This window comes from Synchiropus splendidus, chromosome 9 (assembly GCF_027744825.2).
Source record: "Synchiropus splendidus isolate RoL2022-P1 chromosome 9, RoL_Sspl_1.0, whole genome shotgun sequence".
NCBI lineage: Eukaryota > Metazoa > Chordata > Actinopteri > Syngnathiformes > Callionymidae > Synchiropus > Synchiropus splendidus.
The window spans coordinates 25,009,888-25,029,674 of NC_071342.1; the positions used below are offsets into that span (position 1 = coordinate 25,009,888).

Sequence of the window (19,787 nt, forward strand, 5' to 3'; positions counted from 1 at the left end):
ATGGACGAAACCAGCCTCCAGATGTTCGGCATGGAGCGTTGGTTGTCGTTTTTTCTTGGCCACAAGCCCTCCGTCCCATCACCATTCATGAGGAGACCACCCACGCCGCCAAGCACCATACGGTCGCCGTCTTGATTACAGCAAAGGGAGGGCTGTTTTCATTTTCACAGCGGATTCCAGTGAGTCGTTATATGGAAAGACCTTCCGCCTAACATTCTGGGAGAAGCGCTTAACGAGCGACGCCATGAAAAATGGCCGACTGTTAACGCTATGGCGCCAGTGTCTAAAGACTGCACAATGGACAGGAATAGAGGCTCTGCATCCTGCCCTCTCGTTTCTACAGTGACTGGAACCGCTCACCCTCAATGGCCCACAGCTTCGGTTGTTACGCTAACGAGTCAGAGTGACGTTTGGCTTCGCGCGCGCGTGTCCTCGATCGTTGCCCGGATCTCACTGCGCCACCCTCAGGCCTGGAGTGTCACTACATCGATCTCGCTGGATTTCTGGAGACGCCTGAGCACGCCCTCCTTTCTCACAAACACATTATTGAGCTCTGAAAAGAAGGTGGTGTTTGGAAGAGAAGGTCAGATCAGCCTGCAGCAGGGTCTCAGCCTGATGGGCCACTGTGGGAGCAGGGTTTTGGTCCAACCAATCAGATGCCTGAAGACTGATCAGCAGACAGTCAGCTGGTTTGTCCGGTTGGATGAAACACCTGCAGCCACAGGAGCTTCTTGAAGGCCAGTCTGAGACCCCAGCCTGAGACTGAACTCCACAGCGAGAAGTGGACTCCAGCTCTGACGCTGCGTGAGTGTGGCTCAGACAAACGTTGGTTGGAAAGAGAAAGGTTTCTCATGACACACTTCTGGAGCTGGAAGTAGGATCTTTAGAAGAAAAATAAAAATAAAGAGCGAGTGTCCAGTTAGAGGCAAGGACTCCCACCACCCAGCACAGCACTCACTCCTCAGGACAAGACAGAAACACTCCAGTGGAATATTGGGGGTCATTGAGAGAGAGAGAAAGAAAAAAACAGCTTATTTTCTACTTTGACCCTTGAACGTCACATCTGCTGGTGTTCATCAGACTCACGCTGAAACAGGTTAAAAGGCATGAAATAAAAGCAAGAAATGCAGTGACTTACCTCACATGTTGTGCGCTTGTCCTCCGCATTTTTCACAGTTCAGTAGAGCGCCTCAGCTAATGTGACCACAGCCACAATCTTCAGAGTCGCTGTCAGTTATCTACAAACACACCATTGAAGTTTGTAAACGGCACACCCACTTCTGCTTCCCCAGCTGGGTTTGAATGAGCGCGCATTCTTGAAAGACGAATACACACATCACAGCGACTGGAAAAGCTTTCACCAAAAAAGATCGCAACACATTTTAACACAGTAGAAGTGAAAGGTATAACCTTCCAGTAATTGTTTTGATCAGAATGAGAGAGAAGTGAATGATAAGGAAACTAAAACAGAACATACAGATAAAAAGCATACTTCCACTGAAACAAGATCAAGATCGGTGGCCTGTGACACGCTCACCTGGACTACTGAGCTGGTCATGTGACCAGCGGCGCGCACACACATCACTGTGAGCCTTTCGTTCCCATGAGAAAGTTGAAATGCTTCGAGCAGCGTCAGCAGAATTTGATCAGCTTTCAGAGCGCCACTGCAGCTTCCTTTGAAATGAGTGATAGATGCAGGCCAGGACGATTCTCAGGCAAGATTATTCACTGGGTTTTTCACAACTGGAGGTCCAACAAACTTCAAACAGACGGAGCACAGCCACCTGCGACGACGGCATCAAGGTTCCAGACTCAGTTAGGTCCCCGCAACTGTTGGGGTCATCTCAGACGTCTGAGAGGGGGGGTGTTTGACGGCGCAAAATACTGGACCATTTCACCGTGTGTCTTCTGCTTATACATGCAGCTCAGATGATGAGACACAAAGATCGTTTCGTTTGAGCGTGTGAAGGAATGTTTTCCATGTCAGACATGAGGGGACACTCCACCTCCTCAACTCCATCACAGGACGAACAAGGAGCGGCAGCAGTGACAGACCAGCTCCCAGCCCTCCTGGTGATCGTGTGTGGGAGCATCCACACCTCCAGGTGGTGTCCTTCATCACCAGCTTTGGACCCTTGATCGTCAAGGGTTTGAAGCAGATTCCAGCTCAAAGTCTGGTTTTAACTTAATGTCTTTTTCTCACTTCTTTTGTGGTTGAAAAAAAAAAGATTGGATTGCAATGAACGCTGGCCAAACAATTCTTATCAAAACAACCTTGCAGCATTTTATTTTCCCCTCAGTTCACACTGAATACACAGGGACTAGTGTCAAGTCCAACTATGTGTTGTTTTACCAGTCCACAGTTCACACTGGGCCTCCGACACTGCTCTAACACCACCTTGAGATGTAAAAAAAATAAAATAAATTCTACAGTCGCAGAAAACAGTCTGTCAGGATGAGCACTGGGAGAGAGAGAGAGGGAGGCAGGGAGAGAGAGAGAGAGGGGGGGGGGAGAGAGGGAGAGAGAGAGAGAGAGAGGGAAAGAGAGAGAGGGAGAGACAGAGAGAGAGAGACACCAGACTGATGCAGGGTAGCAGGCTTAGGCCACTGAACACTGAAGTCCAGTTGAGTTGCCGAGTAAGAAAGGCACCAGTCTCAGCAGGTCTCTCACTGGGATTCCCAACCGTCTGCTGCGTGACAACAAGTCTCCCACCGATGTGAACCCTGAAGGAAGGCACAGAAGTCCACATGAGCCAGCAGAAACCAGTTAAGCCAAAATAACTGGGCTCCAGTCTGGTCCAGAGTCCTGGTTTAGGTGAGCCATGGGTCTCCTCAAGGATGGAGAGACAAACTCCAAACGGAGCTGATGGTGCTTAGCCTCACCAAGAGTCAGTCAGCAACAGAACTTGTCTCACCTTCCAGCAGTGTCAGTGCGCTCCTCAGGCAGGGGATGGATCGGTACACCAGGAAGCAAGCCAACATGCTGCACTGTCTGTCGTGAGTGAGGCTCTGTCCCCTGATGTAGGAGGTCAACGCTGAGCTGTTCTCTGGAGGCCAAACATGTCCACCGTCTCAGTGATACTCTCACAGTTCACACATATGACCAAACATGAAAAACTAACCACTCAAGAGCTGAGCATGTGAATTAATAAAAGCACATTCAGGTCTGATTTATGAAGGTCAAAGGTCACCTCGCATCATGATCAAACACATTAACCACAAACATGACGATTTAATCATCTAATTTCACATAACAGCACAGTAGTACTGCATTATCTATTATTCCTCAAAGTTATTTTGCAGACAAGTCTAATTGAAACAATTTCATAAAAAGAGAGCAATATCTGCAGTTATGACCAGGGAATGGTCAGTTGGAAGATTAAAGAGAAGAGTTCTTTCCTACTCAACTGGTCTGGATGCACGGTCTTAAGCCGTAGGTGCCAAGTACCTTTGAGCCAGACGTCCAGAGTGACGTCCACCTTGCTCTTCATGACTGGTAAAAACTCGGAGGTCAGCAGGGCGACGGTGCAGTTGGTGGGACCTCGATGGACGCGGCTCTCCCAGTAGTCCACCACCAGGCGCAGCTGCCACGATGGGAAGGTCTGAGGAAGGTGGCATTGACAGAGAGCGCCGACGGCCTGCAGTGACCACATCAGCTCAGCAGGCTCATCACACACTGCAGCGCTCCAGAGGACGCTGTACTTCTGTATGAGACGTGTGCGCCAGGCTTGGACAGTGCATGTTACCTGCTCAATGGCAATGTAGGTGGGCAACATCTCCGGACACTCCTGCGTCACACACTCGCACAGCATGGTGGGAAACAAGGAGGGCGAGTCCGCCCTCTGAAAGACAGCCAGAAGAATGTGACTGAGGCAGCTGGACACAAGCATCTTTCTGTCCTCATGGGTTTTGGACCCTGAACTGAGTATTTATGTCGGAAGTTTTAAAATTATGAACAAATTTCCCGAATCGTCTCTGAGATACATTTGAAAACAGTGCGTGTTCAGAGGCAGCTACATGAGTTACTGTGTCCACGAGACAGAATGTACACATGGGCCCAGTGAACAAACAAAGCTCAGCATGTTTAACATCATGATTTACTTTTAAACACAAACAGTGTGTGACATCAAAATGTTTCTGCACAGAAACAGTAAACACACGACTTGTTTATTCTTCGATGGTTGACATTCTCTCTCCTGTGCTAACTGCCCCTTGGCTCACAAAAACGACTGCGGTGAAGGGAGTCACAGGTTTGAATCAAGCGAGACGTGTGGGCCCTTAGGAAAGGTCCTCAGCATCACATGGAGATGTGTTCTCGTGGCTTTGGACAGCGGCACCAGCTAAATGACCTCCCGCAACAGTCGACGCCGTATTGATTGAAAAATGGCTTCAGAATCTGTGAGGACCTGACTTCATTAACCCCCATTTTGAAGGTTCAAACTTCAAAAACAACTGGGTGATTCTAACTGGGTTTGGTCCAGAGTCCCGTGTCAGGTGAGCCATGTGTTTAAAGGGGAGAGGCTGGGGAAAGGCTGACGGCCATGAGAGGTCCTCACAAGGAGACGGAGACAAACCATTTTTGTAGTGTTCTCCAAGTTACACCAGATTGAAAACCAGACTGTAATTTTCCGCTCTGACAAACGGCAACACACCTGAACACACCTTCACACCGGCAACACCGCTGAAACAGCAGGGATGAAAAATGGATGCCTTCTTCAAATTGAATTACAGAATGCCACGCTACAAAATGACACATTTTCCTGAGGTTGTCTCCAAGAGCTGAAATCAGTGACCTCTGAGCAATCTGACAAATGAGCCTGGAGATGTGCTGAAGCAGCCTCTTCACTTCAAAATAGGAGTCAAGTGATTAACAAGGTTCAGAGCGGGATGGGAGACCCGGCTCTAGTGGGCGAGGTTCTGTGGTCACATGGGGGAGGGTCAGGTCAAGCATGCAGCTGACTGGTCGGACTGTGTGACTATAAGTTTCAACCAGTCGCCACCAAAAAAACAAGGGGGAAGCAGAGCCACTTCTCTTCCAAGTCACAGCCACAGACCAGAGTTTAAAAATGAATGTCTGGGTTCCTCTTGAACCAAGCCTGACTTCCTCTTCGCTTCATGGGAAGCTGTCCATGTGAGAGGAAGTCAGGTTTGCTGTAGATAACCCAAGTGCACACAGCTGTCTCATGTTGTGACTCCCTTTGAATTGGTGAATCAGGTGGACGGCACACTGCATCGCCAGTGGCCTCTATCCAGAGCAGCGTCCAGTGGATCCCCTCACCAAATCCTAACCACTGAAATGCCACTGCTTCCACCCAGTGACGCAGCAGGCCAGGAGCAGCTGTCGCTCCAGAGCTAGAATGCATCTGATGTCTCTTTCAGTCCATGAGTTGCGAGCAGAGAAATAAACTTCACGAGGGTTACGTTGCTGTTTGACTCCTTCACTGTGGGGTCAAAGGAGTGCAGGCACCACAAGCTTCTGTCACTAACGTCTGCATGCTGGTGTAATTTAGCTGTGCAGCGCTGATGGCAAACCACACACACTGTGGGATGTCTCAACATGTCAGCGAGCTGCTGATTAAAACAGTGTGAAGAAACAATATTTCCTTCCTGCTGCAGTAACAGCCAGTCACGTGCCAACACATGAACCCACGCCTTACATGGCCAGTTTTCACTTCGACCTTACTGGAGGTTCAAAAACATCCAGGTAGCTTCTTCAGGGACATTTACAGTTTAGCTTCAGGGTATTCACAAGCCTAACTCCGGCATGTTTGCCTCTCCAGTGGTGCAGTTACGGTGGCACTAACCCTCTCATCTATAATGCATATATCATGCATTCATAAGACACCGTACATCTACATACACGGTTACTATGACCATAAATAATCTCCTTGGTGCATTACGATTCCACAGGGTCACACAGTTCACCTCAACACCACTGAACCCATTCATGAACTGCAACCAAAGCTCTGTATGAATGCCTTTTCTAGGGTCAGTGTGACTGAACGATTGTTAACGACAGGACAACTTTACAACAGAGGGTCATCATCCGCTTTACAGGGGCCTTCAACAATTACACTAACATTATCTGGAATGTGAACATGGAGCTGTGTATTAAACACAAAAACCCAATCACATTGACAAAAGGCCCAGAAACAAAACAAAAGTAGAAATATCAAGTTCACTTTAAGCACATTTGTCTGAGCTGACGTAAAACGGAAGCTAAGCTATGCAAACAGGAAAGCAGTCATCAGGATCACAAGAGATTCTGTTGGCTACTGCAGATGGTGCAGACAGCATCTTTCTTGGACCAAAGCCTGGTCACAGCAGGAGCTCGCACCTGGTCCGTCGCGTGTTCATGCAGCCACGGTCTGGTTTGTGTAATTGTGAACCTGCTCTTCACAATGACTGTATTTCCTGTTGCACAGTGTGGAGGCTCCGGTCAGAGAGGTCATGGAAGCGTCCGTAATGGACTGCAACAGATGAGCTGAAAGTGAACTTGATTTGATGATGAATCAGTTGCCAGCTGTTTTGATGACTGTGTTTTTACTTTGATTGTCATTTGACCGTCAGCATGACTGCACTGGAAAGTAGCAAGGGCCTTCCAGTCCGATCAGACCAAGAATCAGAATCACGCAGCAGTTTCAGAGGGCAGCTAGTGCAGGGTTCTCCAACATCCAGAGGTTATCATGACGTTAAACTCACGTGGTTTGCCCCATCCTTGGTCTTGCAGAAGAACTCTGCAAATAACAACAGTGCGGGATCAGAAGTGAAGGTGGAGATGGACTCAGGCTGCGGAAACAAACAAGGAAATAGATGATCTCACAATCACCACAAAGGACATGGATCACACAGAAGAGAATGGAGCTTCAGCAGGCAGCATGAAGAGAAGCGGTCATGCGTGGAACATTACTGCTTGTGTACAGCTGTGTATTGACACAGCAGCCACGAGAGAGCAACTAATAGCCTGTCAAAGTCTCCACTGGACCTGCAGTGACAAGTGACAGAATGTAGAGCAGAAACCAGGGAGCAGGTCGATCCAATCACCTCTGCAGGAGGCAAATGCAAGAGCAGACTCCTGCTCACAAATGTGAGATCATGTCACTCACAGCCATGAAGCAGCAAACACAGACCTGTTACTTGTCACGGTCGCTACCAAGGCTATTTGAATGTTTGACTGAAACCTTTTTATCAAGACAGATTCAGGAACTGTGAAAGGGTTTTTCCCTCAGGAAGATATTCTTAAACCCTCAGGTGTCCTGTGCGTGCGTGCGTGCGTGCGTGCGTGCGTGCGTGCGTGCGTGCGTGCGTGCGTGCGTGCGTCGGGGAAGGGGAACAATCCTACTTTGTGGGGACCAATTCTTGACAAATCACTATCCTTGTGACGACCGCATGACTTTGGTTGGTCCCCACAAAGTTAAGCCTCAATTTGAGGATAAAGACTAACTGGCTGATTCTAACTGGCTTTCAGTTTGATTCAGAGGCTATGGTGTTTTTAGTGGTTAGGTTTAGCGGGAGAAGCTGGGGAAAGGGTGGGCAATCACAGGTCCCCACAACGTCCTAACGAGGATAGAAATGCAGACCTGTGTGTGTGTGTGTGTATACATCGGCCAAATTATTAAGGGTGATTTTGCAGTTCCTGAAACACGAATGATGTTCACAGAAAGTAAAAATGACCGACTCAGTTTACTTTCAACCTCACAACTACCGGAGAGTCTTGCTCTAATAGCAATGTCTCAGTGCTGCTCTGCTTTGGGACCTGGAGAAAACATCCTCAGAGCAGGTTCTCTTAACCTCCAATGTATTTTTTCCAGAGTTTATATTGATATTTCGCCAGTAAACCAGACCAGACGGTTCACGTCATGAGTCGCACAGCAGACGTCAGGTGAGTGCATTGAAGCGGCATGTATTGAGTTCACCTTGAAAGCCTGTACTCCAGAGTGGCGCTGGGTAACAGAAGAAGACAACAGACTCTTCCACCCATGGGGGTCGTCTTTGTATGGCAGCTGCCCCGCCCTCAGTTTGACATACAAAACCCCGTCCCTGGAGAGGATGGACCTGCAGCAGAGAAGATCCTTTAGAAGCAGTCAATTTAATCAATGCATGACATGTGAAGATCCACGCTGGAGGTGACAAGCAAAAGATACTGCTGATTACAGAGAGACAGTTGTTTCTCCTTACTTCAGATGCTGCGTTTCCTTGCTCAGATCAATAGAAAGCTCCCAATAACGCGGCCCCTTCACCTTCACCTGCAGCAAAGTATAAACCACAGTGCTGAGGCAAAACGCAGCCTCTGCTTGACCAGTTTCATATGACTCATTCAGAGAGCAACATCCAGCAGTATAAAACAATTCAGCATGCATATCTTTTTATGATTGTTTTTCAGTCGATGTGAGCCCAACAAGTCAATTGTAGTCCCCACAGTACTTTGAGTTACCTCTTTGAGGAGGTGGAGCTCGGGCAGCATTGTGGGAGCCATCAGCTCTACGGCGGTGTCCTTGTACCACTTGGTCTCCTGCGTCAAACATGGACAAAAGTCACAACCCATTACGGCCGACAGAGAAAATAATGAGGTCGGCTCACAGTTTAATGAAGTTTTTGCGTTGTGAAATGTAAACAAAAGCTCGTCGTAACTGAAGAAGCAGCTCAAAACACTTGAATGGTCTTCTGGTCAGTGTAATTTTTTAGCTCAGGCCTAGAGAAGGTTAATCAGCAAGCTGCTAAAAATCAAAATAGAAAACAAGACACAGGGACACACAACAACAGCAACAGTATGAAATAGAGAGCTGAAGCACAGCACAGGAGCAAAACACCATCATGATCTGCCTCCACTTCATGGTCGTGCACAGGTCTAATTAGCTGCCATCCGCTCCACACCCATTCATCCAACCCATCATCCAAACTCAGATAACAAAAACACCCGTCTTGGTCAGAATGTTCTGCAACATGTGCACCAACATCATTAAACCCAGCTGAGCACTCAGCAGCTGCTATTCAAATGACTGCAAACAGACTTAAAAAAAAAGTCCTTCGTTTGTTTTTTCAAAACATTTCTGAGTGCTGTCAATACATTGAAATGCTTAATCTTAATTACTCGCACTGAAGCTGAGTTAACTCACGATTAATGGCAAATGATCACACATGTCTGTTCTACATGTAGCTCAAATCAAGCTGTTCTCAACAGCAGAGTGGCCAATGATGTTTCCAATGTTTTGCTGACAGCATGTTGCAGAGCCTCTTCAGAGGTTTTCTGCAGAATGTTCCTGACAGTATCCGTTCTGTTGGCCTGTTGGAGTGAAGAAATGTTTACCTGAGGAAACATTATTGGCCACTCCATTAAGTTGCACTCATAACAAAAACAACATCGGGGATTCAATTGCAATTACTGACAACAAACAATCCTGTGAAGGAAACAAAACAAGTGATCATAAACAACTTCTTTCATTTACTGTCTATTCAGGAGAGTGCACTTCTGAGCTGGTGCAGGCAACCACAGCTGAGCAGCTCAGATCAATGATCTCGTACTATAGAGGAGGATGTGTGAAAGGAAATGACAAGAAACCAATACATGAGGTTTAGGTGTGATGAGGACACTTGCAGTGAGATTTTTTTTTTTTTTGCAAAGCTGAAAGCAGCATGAAAACAAGTTCCTTGCAAACAGCACAAGAACCCAGACAAACATTCGTGATTGCAAGGCAAAGACAGCAGCAGACGGTCGATCACACAGGTATAGGGTGTACAGGACAGTATTCTTAGAAGCAGGAACAAACCTTGTATGAGACCTCCAGGAGAGCATAGCAAGGTTTCTGGGTGTCCACGTCCACCGGGACCAGCAGACGGGGCTCTGCAGCCAGCACAGCTAGGTGGCGCAGAGCCTGCAAGTGATAACTGCAATAACAAGAGTTTGAAATGAAAAACACTGGCATGAAATGAAGTCAAACATGGGAGGTGGGACAACTTCAGTAAAACCTTCCTCCAATACATCTGGCCTTTGAATTACTTCAGTCACTTTCCCCAAATTGATGCAGTAGAAAACAGCCTGACCAATGAGGCATTTGTCATCTGAAGGGGATCCCTGGCAACATCTGGGGTATCAGAAAAGGGAGAAGAGCACTCCACTCTGTCAGAGGTGGGTGGATTATTAAGCACCAGTGTGAGTGGAATGCAGTGAGCTGGTTACCGGGTACGCAGTGTAGAACCCTAACCCAAACAGAGGTACAGGAGATTCCGTGTGACACAGAGCGCCAGTAGATCAAGAGTGAACAAGTCAGCTTCATTCCATGCCACACCTCCTACACATCTCACAGTAGCACAATCATTTTTAAACAAATACAAAGAAGGGATTCTTGGCATCAGATTTCAACAACAGGGAACACAGCCAGAGTGGATTGTACATCCTTCTGGCTCTGACAAAGCCAAAAACTCTGGACTGAAAAAAATAAAAGCTGAAACATTCTCCCAATGCCTGAGTAGTGGGGCAATATGCAGCTAAAGCAGTAGGGAGATCCCTGCAGAGGTTTTGGTCTAATCGATCACATGGTTTTGTCACCTTCAATGGTGGCACACGACATCAGAAGCAGCTTACCGGTTGTCAGTACTGTGGGCAGGGAAATGCGGGTACAGGGCACAGAGAAGAGCAGCGATGGCTGAGTTGGAGGTGCTCAACGTGTACCTGAAGAAAAAAGTAGTGCTTTTCATCACATTTACACTGAACATAAAACATTCAACAACAGAGGGCGTTCACGAAGGAGAGGAATTGAGACATAATCAATCACCATCATTAAAAACAACCTCTCCATCAAGTTCACTCATCCAGATGACATGAGTTAGTCATGTTTGTGGTCGCAAGACTCACTAAAACCACGGCAACCCCCAGCATCACCTCACTAGTGAGTATCTTTGGAGCCACTTTCTTGTAAAAGCAACGGTCACGATGCAAACTACTGCATTTATTTCTGCTTGTGGTGTGATGTCGCTAGGCAGTAATTGAGTAAATGAAGAAAGAAATGACTCAACTTCCTAGAAACTGGCTTCTGCGGGTGGGGAGGGGGCGGTTGATGGGATGGGTGGAACACGTAAATGGGTGATACCAATCATATTCAGATAATTGTTTAACACGGCAAGTATCCCTCACCACAATAGAAAAATAGATATAGAACTTGGAAAGGAGAGGGGGGGGAGTGAGAGAGAGGAGAGAGAGGAGAGAGGGAGGGAGAGAGAGAGAGGGAGAGAGAGAGAGGGTGGGGGAGAGAGAGAGAGGAGAGAGGGAGGGAGAGGGGGAGAGAGAGGGAGGGAGGGGGAGAAAGAGAGGGAGAGGAGAGAGAGAGAGGGTGGGGGAGAGAGAGAGAGGGAGAGGGAGAGGGAGAGGGAGAGAGAGGGAGGGGGAGAGAGAGAGGGAGAGAGAGGGTGGGGGAGAGAGAGGGAGGGAGAGAGAGAGGGCAGGGGGAGAGAGGGAGAGAGAGAGGGAGAGGAGAGAGAGAGGGAGAGAGAGGGTGGGGGAGAGAGAGGGAGGGAGAGAGAGAGGGCGGGGGAGAGAGAGAGGGAGAGGGAGGGAGAGACAGAGGGAGGGGGGAGAGGGAGAGGAGAGAGAGAGAGAGGGAGGGGGAGAGAGAGAGAGACAGAGAGCGAGAGAGACAGAGAGCAGGTTTGTGCGATGGAGTCATGATGTCATCATTTGCCTCGTTGATCCTCTTCAGTGTAATAGTTGGCAGGTAAGTGTGCCCCGTCACTGAGGGGCCATTATGACAACTGTTTGATCCAGCAGCAAATTGAGGTCATAAACTTCAGAGTAATATTCAACGGTCATTCAACTGTGTTAACATGGAAAACTTACTTGTTTATATGGATAAATGACATTAAAAGGGAATAAAGGAAAGAAATACCAACGCAGAGAGTCAATTTAAGGTCGGATGGCGACAATGAATCAACTATTGTGAAGCCGTGGACTCGGGGGGTACACAAGTTTGACTCTTGCTCTGAAACCCTTCACAGCAACAACTATCTGGGTGCTGACATTTCGGTGGAAGCTCTGGTATTAGAAGTACAGCATGAGCACGGTACAACCCGAAAGGTTGATCTGATTACAGATGCATGATGGGAGCCACGGGGAGGGAGGAATGTAGAGAAGGTCAGTGGCCTGATAAAACCATTGTGGGCATGAGTTAATGGTGTGCTTGATTTAAAAGAATCCAAAACAGTTATTCATGCAGCATGTGGACGGTGATCTAATTCTGACATGACAGTGCAATCAACTACATGATCATATATATATAAACTTAACCAAATAAGAACACAAGCAGGTAAAACAACAAATGTGGATTAAAGGTCATCGTGTAAGGAAAACATATGGAGAGAGGTAATGGAGGAGCTTATAGGTGAATTGAATCAAACAGGCTCTGACTGAGCTCTGATATCACAATTTTAGCAGAAGTATTTCCTATCAGCATCAAGAATCTGCACACACATGAAATTTGTACCTCAAAAGGAACTCGAGTTCAACACAAATTTTTAAAGATCTTCAGTAATTTTCTAATTCCTTATTATTTGGATTCTTCATCCACTGCCAGGAGCCAATGATTCCAATTACTTGTGACATACTTTGATGATGTTTGTGTTTATTTCACGAACAGCATATTGGGGGATTGGACCAAGCATCTCACGTCATTGATGCTTGTGCTGGTTACAGTTAGTGATTGGTTTAGTGATGCAGGTCATGGTTATAAATGTTATGATGGGAGGGGATACGTGGAGACCGATGTGGGGACTGACGTGGACACCATACCCGAGTACAGACTGCGGAGCTGCGATGGATTTTGCCCTTCTGTCACTTCAACATTCATTTCTGTTGTCTCATTTGAATACATTTTTGTTTGTGAATTAGCAATCCTGTTTATTGCCTTCCGTCTTTTTGTATTGCTGGAACTCTGCCCCATGACGGAGAAGGTGGACTGCTACACACACATCATTTTGATCAGCGTCTGAGGCCACAAATGAAAATTCTGTGTCGACATGAATGCAATGAAGCTAATGTAGTCAAGCGCACCTCAATCTAAACATGAAGTAGAGGTGTTGTTGCTCTGGTAACCACCACCCACAACACAATTGAAAACACAGAATAAAAATCACACAAGAGACTCACCTCCCACCACCAAGGAACAGCAGGCCGAGTGCCATGTGATGGGCCATGTGAAAGCCGTAGTTCATCTCTCCCCCGGTTCGCTTGTGGAAAAAGCGGCACAACTGCAGAACCTCGAGGTTGCCAGTGCCAGACATCACCATGGACATGGCCAGCAGAATCATGGACAAGCTGGTCTGAAGATTGTAATATCCTGTTTGCTAAATTAGCCATCACACGATGAACATGGAGAGGAGATGGAAAACAAATTAGCACCAAGAGGAATTATTATTTACACAAGAGCACACCTGAGGTGGGTGTTAACGCATCAAGTTCTGTAGAACTGTGGAACTTGATCTGGTCACAACTGACTGATGTATGACTGTTGGCATGACCCTGACTCCATATCAAACTAGATAATCACTCAAAGAGCAAGCCTCAGCCAGGCCGCTTCAGTAAACCAACACAGTCACAAGGTATCCTTCAAAACAAAACCCCTGGACCTAAATGCAAATCTGGCATAGAAGTTGAAAGTGCTCCAAGTATTAAAGAATATTGAAAAAAAAAAAACATTCCTTGTTCCAGATGGTGTCGGGATCACTCGCGGAACTGAATCTTTTGTTTCATGTCCCGAATATTTTCATCCAAATTGCTGCAACCAGTAATTCTGGACACAGACAGACACACAACTCACCACAGCTGCTGTTCCTGAGAAGGTCATGATTTTCAGGGTTTTGGCAAACTCATACAGGCAGTTGAAGGCCTCTGAATTTGCTGATCCAGCAAAGCGTAAACCCAAAGCCAAACAGGCCCCAGCGGTGATGTAGTCTTGCGCTTGTCTAGATGGAAGGAGAGAGTGAACATTTGCACTCTTGCAGAGTCAATATCTCCATGGCTCATCTTGAACAGAATAAATGTAAATACTCACGCCATAGTCTCCACGTTTATGTCTTCTGAAGAGTCAAAGGTCGCTCTCATGATCTGCGAAATGATCGGGAAAAAATCCGTCAAGTGAAATGAAAAAAGAAATGATTGGTTCAAAGTTTTATTTTACACTTGGTATTCGGAAGTGTGATGACAGTCAACTATCCACTGATCAGCATGCCAACACAGTCTGCGTTTGCTTGTCTGAACTGAAGTTCAGAACTGACATTAACACGATCCCATAGTAGCAGGTAGTTTGGTACCTTTTCTCTGTCCCCAACTTTTGCTGAGCCACACTGTTACACAGCCATGGCAACACATGAGAGAAACACTTGAGGAGAAAGTATGGGATCCAAAATGCATTGTTAAATATGACTTTAAAACCAAAGCTCATACAACACGGATCAATTAACCATAAAACAGAACAACCACGGACCAAAATATTTCACTCTCTAGTTCAGTTTCAAAATGTCGGCATCATTACCGACGAGTGCCTTTTCTCACCTTAGGAATATTACTTTTAACCCACTCTGTGCTTGGGAGGATGTCATCCCACATGATGATGCACCTCGCAAGGGTCTGACGGTGTGAGGGTGTAAGAACAAGAAGGAAAGGCATCAGTTAGAGATGGGCAGGATCTGCTAATGTGGGGAAAATGATGAGTGTGAAACCAACCCTGAGGAGAAGAAACTCTGGCTTGATGAAATCTAGCAAGAACCAAGTGTCGGGAGGCTTCAGCCAATCAGCAATGGACCTGGTGTGCAAAAACCAAAGGACATGAGGGGGTGTTAATGCTCTCCTTCAGCACCACAGGTGTCTGCAATATGTCTGCTGGATGAACAAAGGAACCTCTTGACCAATAGAAAAGAGCTAGGAGAAGATGTTGGTCATCTGAGTCAATTGGGACTCATTAAACCGACTTCAGATGATTTATCAGACGTCCGTATTTAGCAAATATTACAAGGTCTGGAATGAGAAACTGTCTCACTTGTTGTTGGTCTTGAGGTAGATCATGGCGAGAGCTAGAGTTGCTCCGGGACATGTAACATCGACATTTATGGTGTCACCCTCCTGCATATGAAAAAGATAGAGAGCACTCTTGTAGCAGTAGTAATGTACAGACATCAACCTTCACTTGACAAAATAAAAGCACTGGCTTTTATAAGCTACCTTAATTTGGTAACTCGGGGACTTGTGTCTCTCCCTGTTGGCTCCAGCCTGCGCCCGACGGTGACCTCCGACCATGTACTGGTACAGCTGCTCAGGAACGTTCAGGTCTGTCATTCCAATCAGGTTGCTGCCATGCTGGAAAACAAGAGATGTGATGAGAAAAAAAGATGAAATGGGAACCTGAGGCAGGTGAAAATGGAGAATATAACGAGACAATATTTCAGGGGGTGCAAAGAGACAGCAAGAGAACAGTGGAGGAAAGATTATAATGGAGCTTGGAGACAGAAGGGAGAGAAAGAGCTCAGAATCATCAGCAAGGGAGAAGAAAATCTAGTGCTCTTGAAATATCATGGTATTTTGGATGAATAGCGCCAGTTATTTTTTGTTTTGTTGATTTAAAGACAGTGTTTTCCGTCAGAAACAGTCCAATGCGTCCTGCTCATTTCATGACGGATCCCAGCGGAGCACTACAGAAGAGTTTCTGGCAATAAAATACTTGCTGGTATTGTCAGTGCCAGCTGAAAGCCTCTCCCTTCACAGAATAATAAAGAGATTTGCTTGTGTGCTGGCCACTCTGAGAGGGGGGTGGAGACACCGGGGAATGATGAGGTTTGGAAAAAGAGTGTTGGGAATGAATCACACACGAAAGTAAAACATACTGCACATACGTTAGATGTTGATAAGAAATTATTTTAACCAAAATGATAAACCTAGCGGGAAACACAGGTCACATAAGGCACAATCTAATCAAGTTAAAAAACAAGTCAGGGAAGAGTTAAGACATGGGGTGGAGCTCCTGGTTAGGGTGGGCTTGCTCACATTTCTTCCATTGTTGTTTTGCGTTACATTAGTTGTTTATAGATTGACTTTTGATCTGCTGACTACTCCCAAGTCTGTCTCCATCATGATGAATTCAGAGGATGGTACTTACTCCCAGACAGACCATGCCCAAAGCTAGTCCAGCAGCGAGGGAGTAAGATTCTCTGTCAGTGCAGCATTCCATCTCAGGACCTGGAGGCCGACCTGAAACACCAAATACTTAGTCAGTTCCTGACCGGAGACTTCCTGTATGGTCTTTAGAGAGTTGCCATCTTTGTCCAAATCAACATTTATGTAAACACACACCAATTTCAGAGAGCAAAACCTCCGCATTGTGCCGATGTCCAGTCCCCTGGTAGACCAGACCAATGCCCATGACAGCAGCGATCTGCACCAGAGAATTGACCGTCAGCTTCACAGAAACACAGACCTTCACACGCCGAGAGTCCAAATTCATTACACCTGAACATTGTGAGGGACATCCAGCTCAGTGGACGTCGGAGGCAGAAGAGCAGGGATGTGAATGCTCAGCAGGCGGGTGATTGACATATCCATGGTGCCCAATCTGGCAGCAGACACACCCAGCAGCAGACCGATGCTGGTCATCTCATGATTCTGTCAGACGACAGTTAAAACAAAATGTAAAGCACAGGGTGACTTACAGCAGACTCCTCATCATTTCAATTTCTAACACAGACCATGAAGAGCTCGGACTCTAACGTGACTGACAGTTTCCATTAGACCCCTAGTGAGACTCTGAGCATCATTCATAAACGACTGACACAATTTGAAGGAGTGGGTTTCATTATTTTTCAATGTGCAAATGTCTTTTGTTTTTCTTCCCCAAAGATCCTTCACCTAAATTCCCTCTATACGTGGCATTAGCTGACGATCAACTTGGCGAGGGTAAGAACTCCTTCAGGATTGCTCTGGGTAATTTTAATTCTCAATTATTAATTGGCACTAAATGGGCATTATTATTTATATTTAGGAAGATTGGTAAACAAGCTCTGACATTATTTACAGTGAAGAAATTTAATTATGCCAGCAGAATTTTTTAATTTAAAATGAACTTGAAGTCATGAAGTCGCCATTGACTCCAGCAAGCAGAAAATGTGGTGCTGCAACTTTGTTGCCTCCGGAAACTCTCGAGGTTTCACTATGACAAGTTCCCTGAAGAATGTGTGACCAAAGTCACAGCGACAGTCATTTGAAGAGTTGCTTGCATGTAGGTGTGTGCACATTGGTGAGAAGAAAAGGTAATGGTTTTGGGGGCGGAACCATTCTGGAAAGTTTTTTAAAGCTCATTTTGTTGCTTTACTCCCACACCAATTCTGGGTGGGTTGATTCCGGCAGTTAATGCGTCCGAGCTATTGCAAGACTTCACTGGAAGTCTTTTGTTCCTTTGTAATTCATTCAGATATTACATTAGTCATTTCAGGAGAAACTCAAATAATGCATAATCAGTATACAAAGATGAGTGTGTGGGCATGGCCAGATTTGGTTGATTTTGTGTTAAATGTCCAGCAGAGATGGAAAAATGGGATCAGATCACACATATAGCTGAAGCAAAAAAGATTCATGTTGGAGACAACCACAGGCACCAGACCGCAGCTGATGCCCCGATACAACATATGAACAAAACCACTTTGCTCGCTTCGCCATAATGGAAAAAAAATCTTTATGATTGTGCCATAAACTTCATGATTGCAAAAATGTCAGAAATAAATGGGTCACCAGAAACAGTGAGGACTGAATAACAACTTTACAGCATAAACATGATAATGGAACAAAATGAAGAATTTGCTTAAAAACCTTGTTGAGGTAGTCGTGTATGTTGAGCGTCGCCAGTTTAGTGAGGTGCCCGTTCAAACCCAGGGCCATCAGGAAGCCAGCATACTCATTTGCAAGCTCCAGACTTTTCGGTTTATTGTAAGCAATCCATGCTGAATCCACCTATAAGTAGATGACAGACATGACAGACCTATTGAAGGGGACCCATCTGCTCCTCCAGCTTGTCGAGTTATCAACAGCAAGAGCAAGAGGAAGCGTCACCGTAACTTGCTGAAGTGTGAAAGAACCATGTCCATCCATTTCAGAGCATTTTTTTTTTTATAAGCCTGCATGACTCCTGCTTGGGTCAAGACTTTCTTTGCATTTCTGGACTGGAACTATACAACACCAGCCTGATCTCGCTCTGACCTGTGAAGCTGGGGCAATCTTCAGTCCAGCAGCCACACCATTATGAAAACTGGGCCAGCTGGTCATGTTTGGTGGAACATCAATGTTCCCACTGTTCAGGTCCACCATCGTGTTCCTGGGAGGCGCTCGCCCTGTAGACAAAATCAATAGCGCAGATAAACAGTACTGTGGTCTTTCCCAGGTTGTGAGGTCTCCATGGATCTCACAACCTATTTAGTATATCTAACACATAGTTGAAACGCAGGAGAAATCACTCACACTAGGACACATTGTGGCAGGTATACTTCACATCATGCACCAAGATCCTCACCTGTCAGGTTGAGTTTAGGCACAGGCAGTGGTTCAGTTGGTACTGGATGATAGGAAAAAAGCGTGAAAAGACCTCTGCCCACAGGAAGTGCCATTGTCCTCTGACACAGTTGAAGAAGTCTGCAGTGGGTCACAAAAACAACAGAGAATTTGTGAGGGGACAAATCAACCGGCGTGATCTGGGTCATTGGCTAGCATACATACTTACACCAGCCAAACATACACAACACTCACTTGTTCTCTTTCTCTTCAATGTACTCGTGGTCTGAGACTTCTGGGAGTTGGATGACACTGACTCGAACGGGTCTTGAGCTCTGCAGGAGCCTCCGCACTTCCTGGACCCTCAGATCTTGACTCCAGATCAATCCTGTGACCTAACAAGGAAGCTAAACATCAGCAGAGGATAGATGACAGACACTACGTTGATGTGACACATTCAGATGCACAAATGTCTCAGAATAAATTCCGTCTTGACACCTCTTGGATAATGTCAGACATCCCATCCTCCTCATCATCTGCTTCTGAGCTTGCTGAGGGCTCCAGCGACAATCCCGATCCAACAGACTGGAGAGACAAAAGTAAAAGTGACTCCTCCTTTCTTCAGACGTCATTCCAATTATTCCAACTATTCGATGCACCAATGAATTAGCATTTTAAATACATAAAACGTTAAAAAAAACAATCCCAGACCATTCAAAATTCTATGGCTACAGGTCTTTCATGAGTGCATGAATGTTACATGTTGCATTAGTCTTTTTATTTTGAGACAAAAACTGAGGGCACTCAAATGCACATCACCTGTTGAAGTGCAGCTCACTTTTTAACAGAACAATATATAAGCAACTGAAAAGGTGGAAAAGACAAAAATATGGGGGCATGCCTGAACATATGAATTATTGAGCTGAACATGTGAAGGTGTCATATAGGAAAGGAAAACTGTATTAAGGATGTCATTCTTTGTTTGATCCTCTCTTGTTTAAGTAACTGCACATGGGTGTGGGCCATAAAGGTCAGGAAGGCGTATTGGCGTGTGGCCTCTGAGGATGGGACAACCCCAAAAGGTAACGTCTGCTTTGGGGGTGGTGGCTTTTGTTGAGAATAGGGGTCCGACAGGTATAAATGGAATGGAAAACTTGTGTCTTCCATGGTAGCGCATGTGCTGCGACTGCCGGTATGTGAATGCCCAGTTCTGCTTTGAATAAAGCAGAACGTTCGTTCATCGAGCCATATTCAACATTCTTCATTGATACTG

General features: G+C 46.1%; 1 protein-coding gene across 3 annotated transcripts in view; it reads right to left on the reverse strand.

The window, feature by feature from the left end:
* Positions 1-19,787, reverse strand: part of anapc1 (anaphase promoting complex subunit 1) — a 57,371-nt gene that overhangs the window by 23,066 nt on the left and 14,518 nt on the right. For 2 of the 3 annotated variants that reach the window (XM_053874354.1, XM_053874353.1), the window contains exons 29-53: positions 19,013-19,099; positions 18,770-18,909; positions 18,537-18,655; positions 18,227-18,357; positions 17,840-17,980; positions 16,487-16,639; positions 16,331-16,412; positions 16,137-16,228; positions 15,206-15,340; positions 15,024-15,106; positions 14,711-14,789; positions 14,540-14,614; positions 14,040-14,092; positions 13,806-13,950; positions 13,136-13,332; positions 10,583-10,669; positions 9,768-9,885; positions 8,435-8,512; positions 8,179-8,246; positions 7,917-8,055; positions 6,703-6,789; positions 3,747-3,842; positions 3,449-3,638; positions 2,916-3,047; positions 1,139-2,724 (exon numbers count right to left, since the gene is read on the reverse strand). In XM_053874354.1, the coding sequence (XP_053730329.1) occupies positions 2,600-2,724; positions 2,916-3,047; positions 3,449-3,638; positions 3,747-3,842; positions 6,703-6,789; positions 7,917-8,055; positions 8,179-8,246; positions 8,435-8,512; positions 9,768-9,885; positions 10,583-10,669; positions 13,136-13,332; positions 13,806-13,950; positions 14,040-14,092; positions 14,540-14,614; positions 14,711-14,789; positions 15,024-15,106; positions 15,206-15,340; positions 16,137-16,228; positions 16,331-16,412; positions 16,487-16,639; positions 17,840-17,980; positions 18,227-18,357; positions 18,537-18,655; positions 18,770-18,909; positions 19,013-19,099 (2,832 nt within the window). In that variant the 3' untranslated portion in view covers positions 1,139-2,599. Of the gene's footprint in view, positions 1-1,138; positions 2,725-2,915; positions 3,048-3,448; positions 3,639-3,746; positions 3,843-6,702; positions 6,790-7,916; positions 8,056-8,178; positions 8,247-8,434; positions 8,513-9,767; positions 9,886-10,582; positions 10,670-13,135; positions 13,333-13,805; positions 13,951-14,039; positions 14,093-14,539; positions 14,615-14,710; positions 14,790-15,023; positions 15,107-15,205; positions 15,341-16,136; positions 16,229-16,330; positions 16,413-16,486; positions 16,640-17,839; positions 17,981-18,226; positions 18,358-18,536; positions 18,656-18,769; positions 18,910-19,012; positions 19,100-19,787 lie in introns of those variants that run through there. The other variant, XM_053874355.1, reaches the window with a different exon arrangement.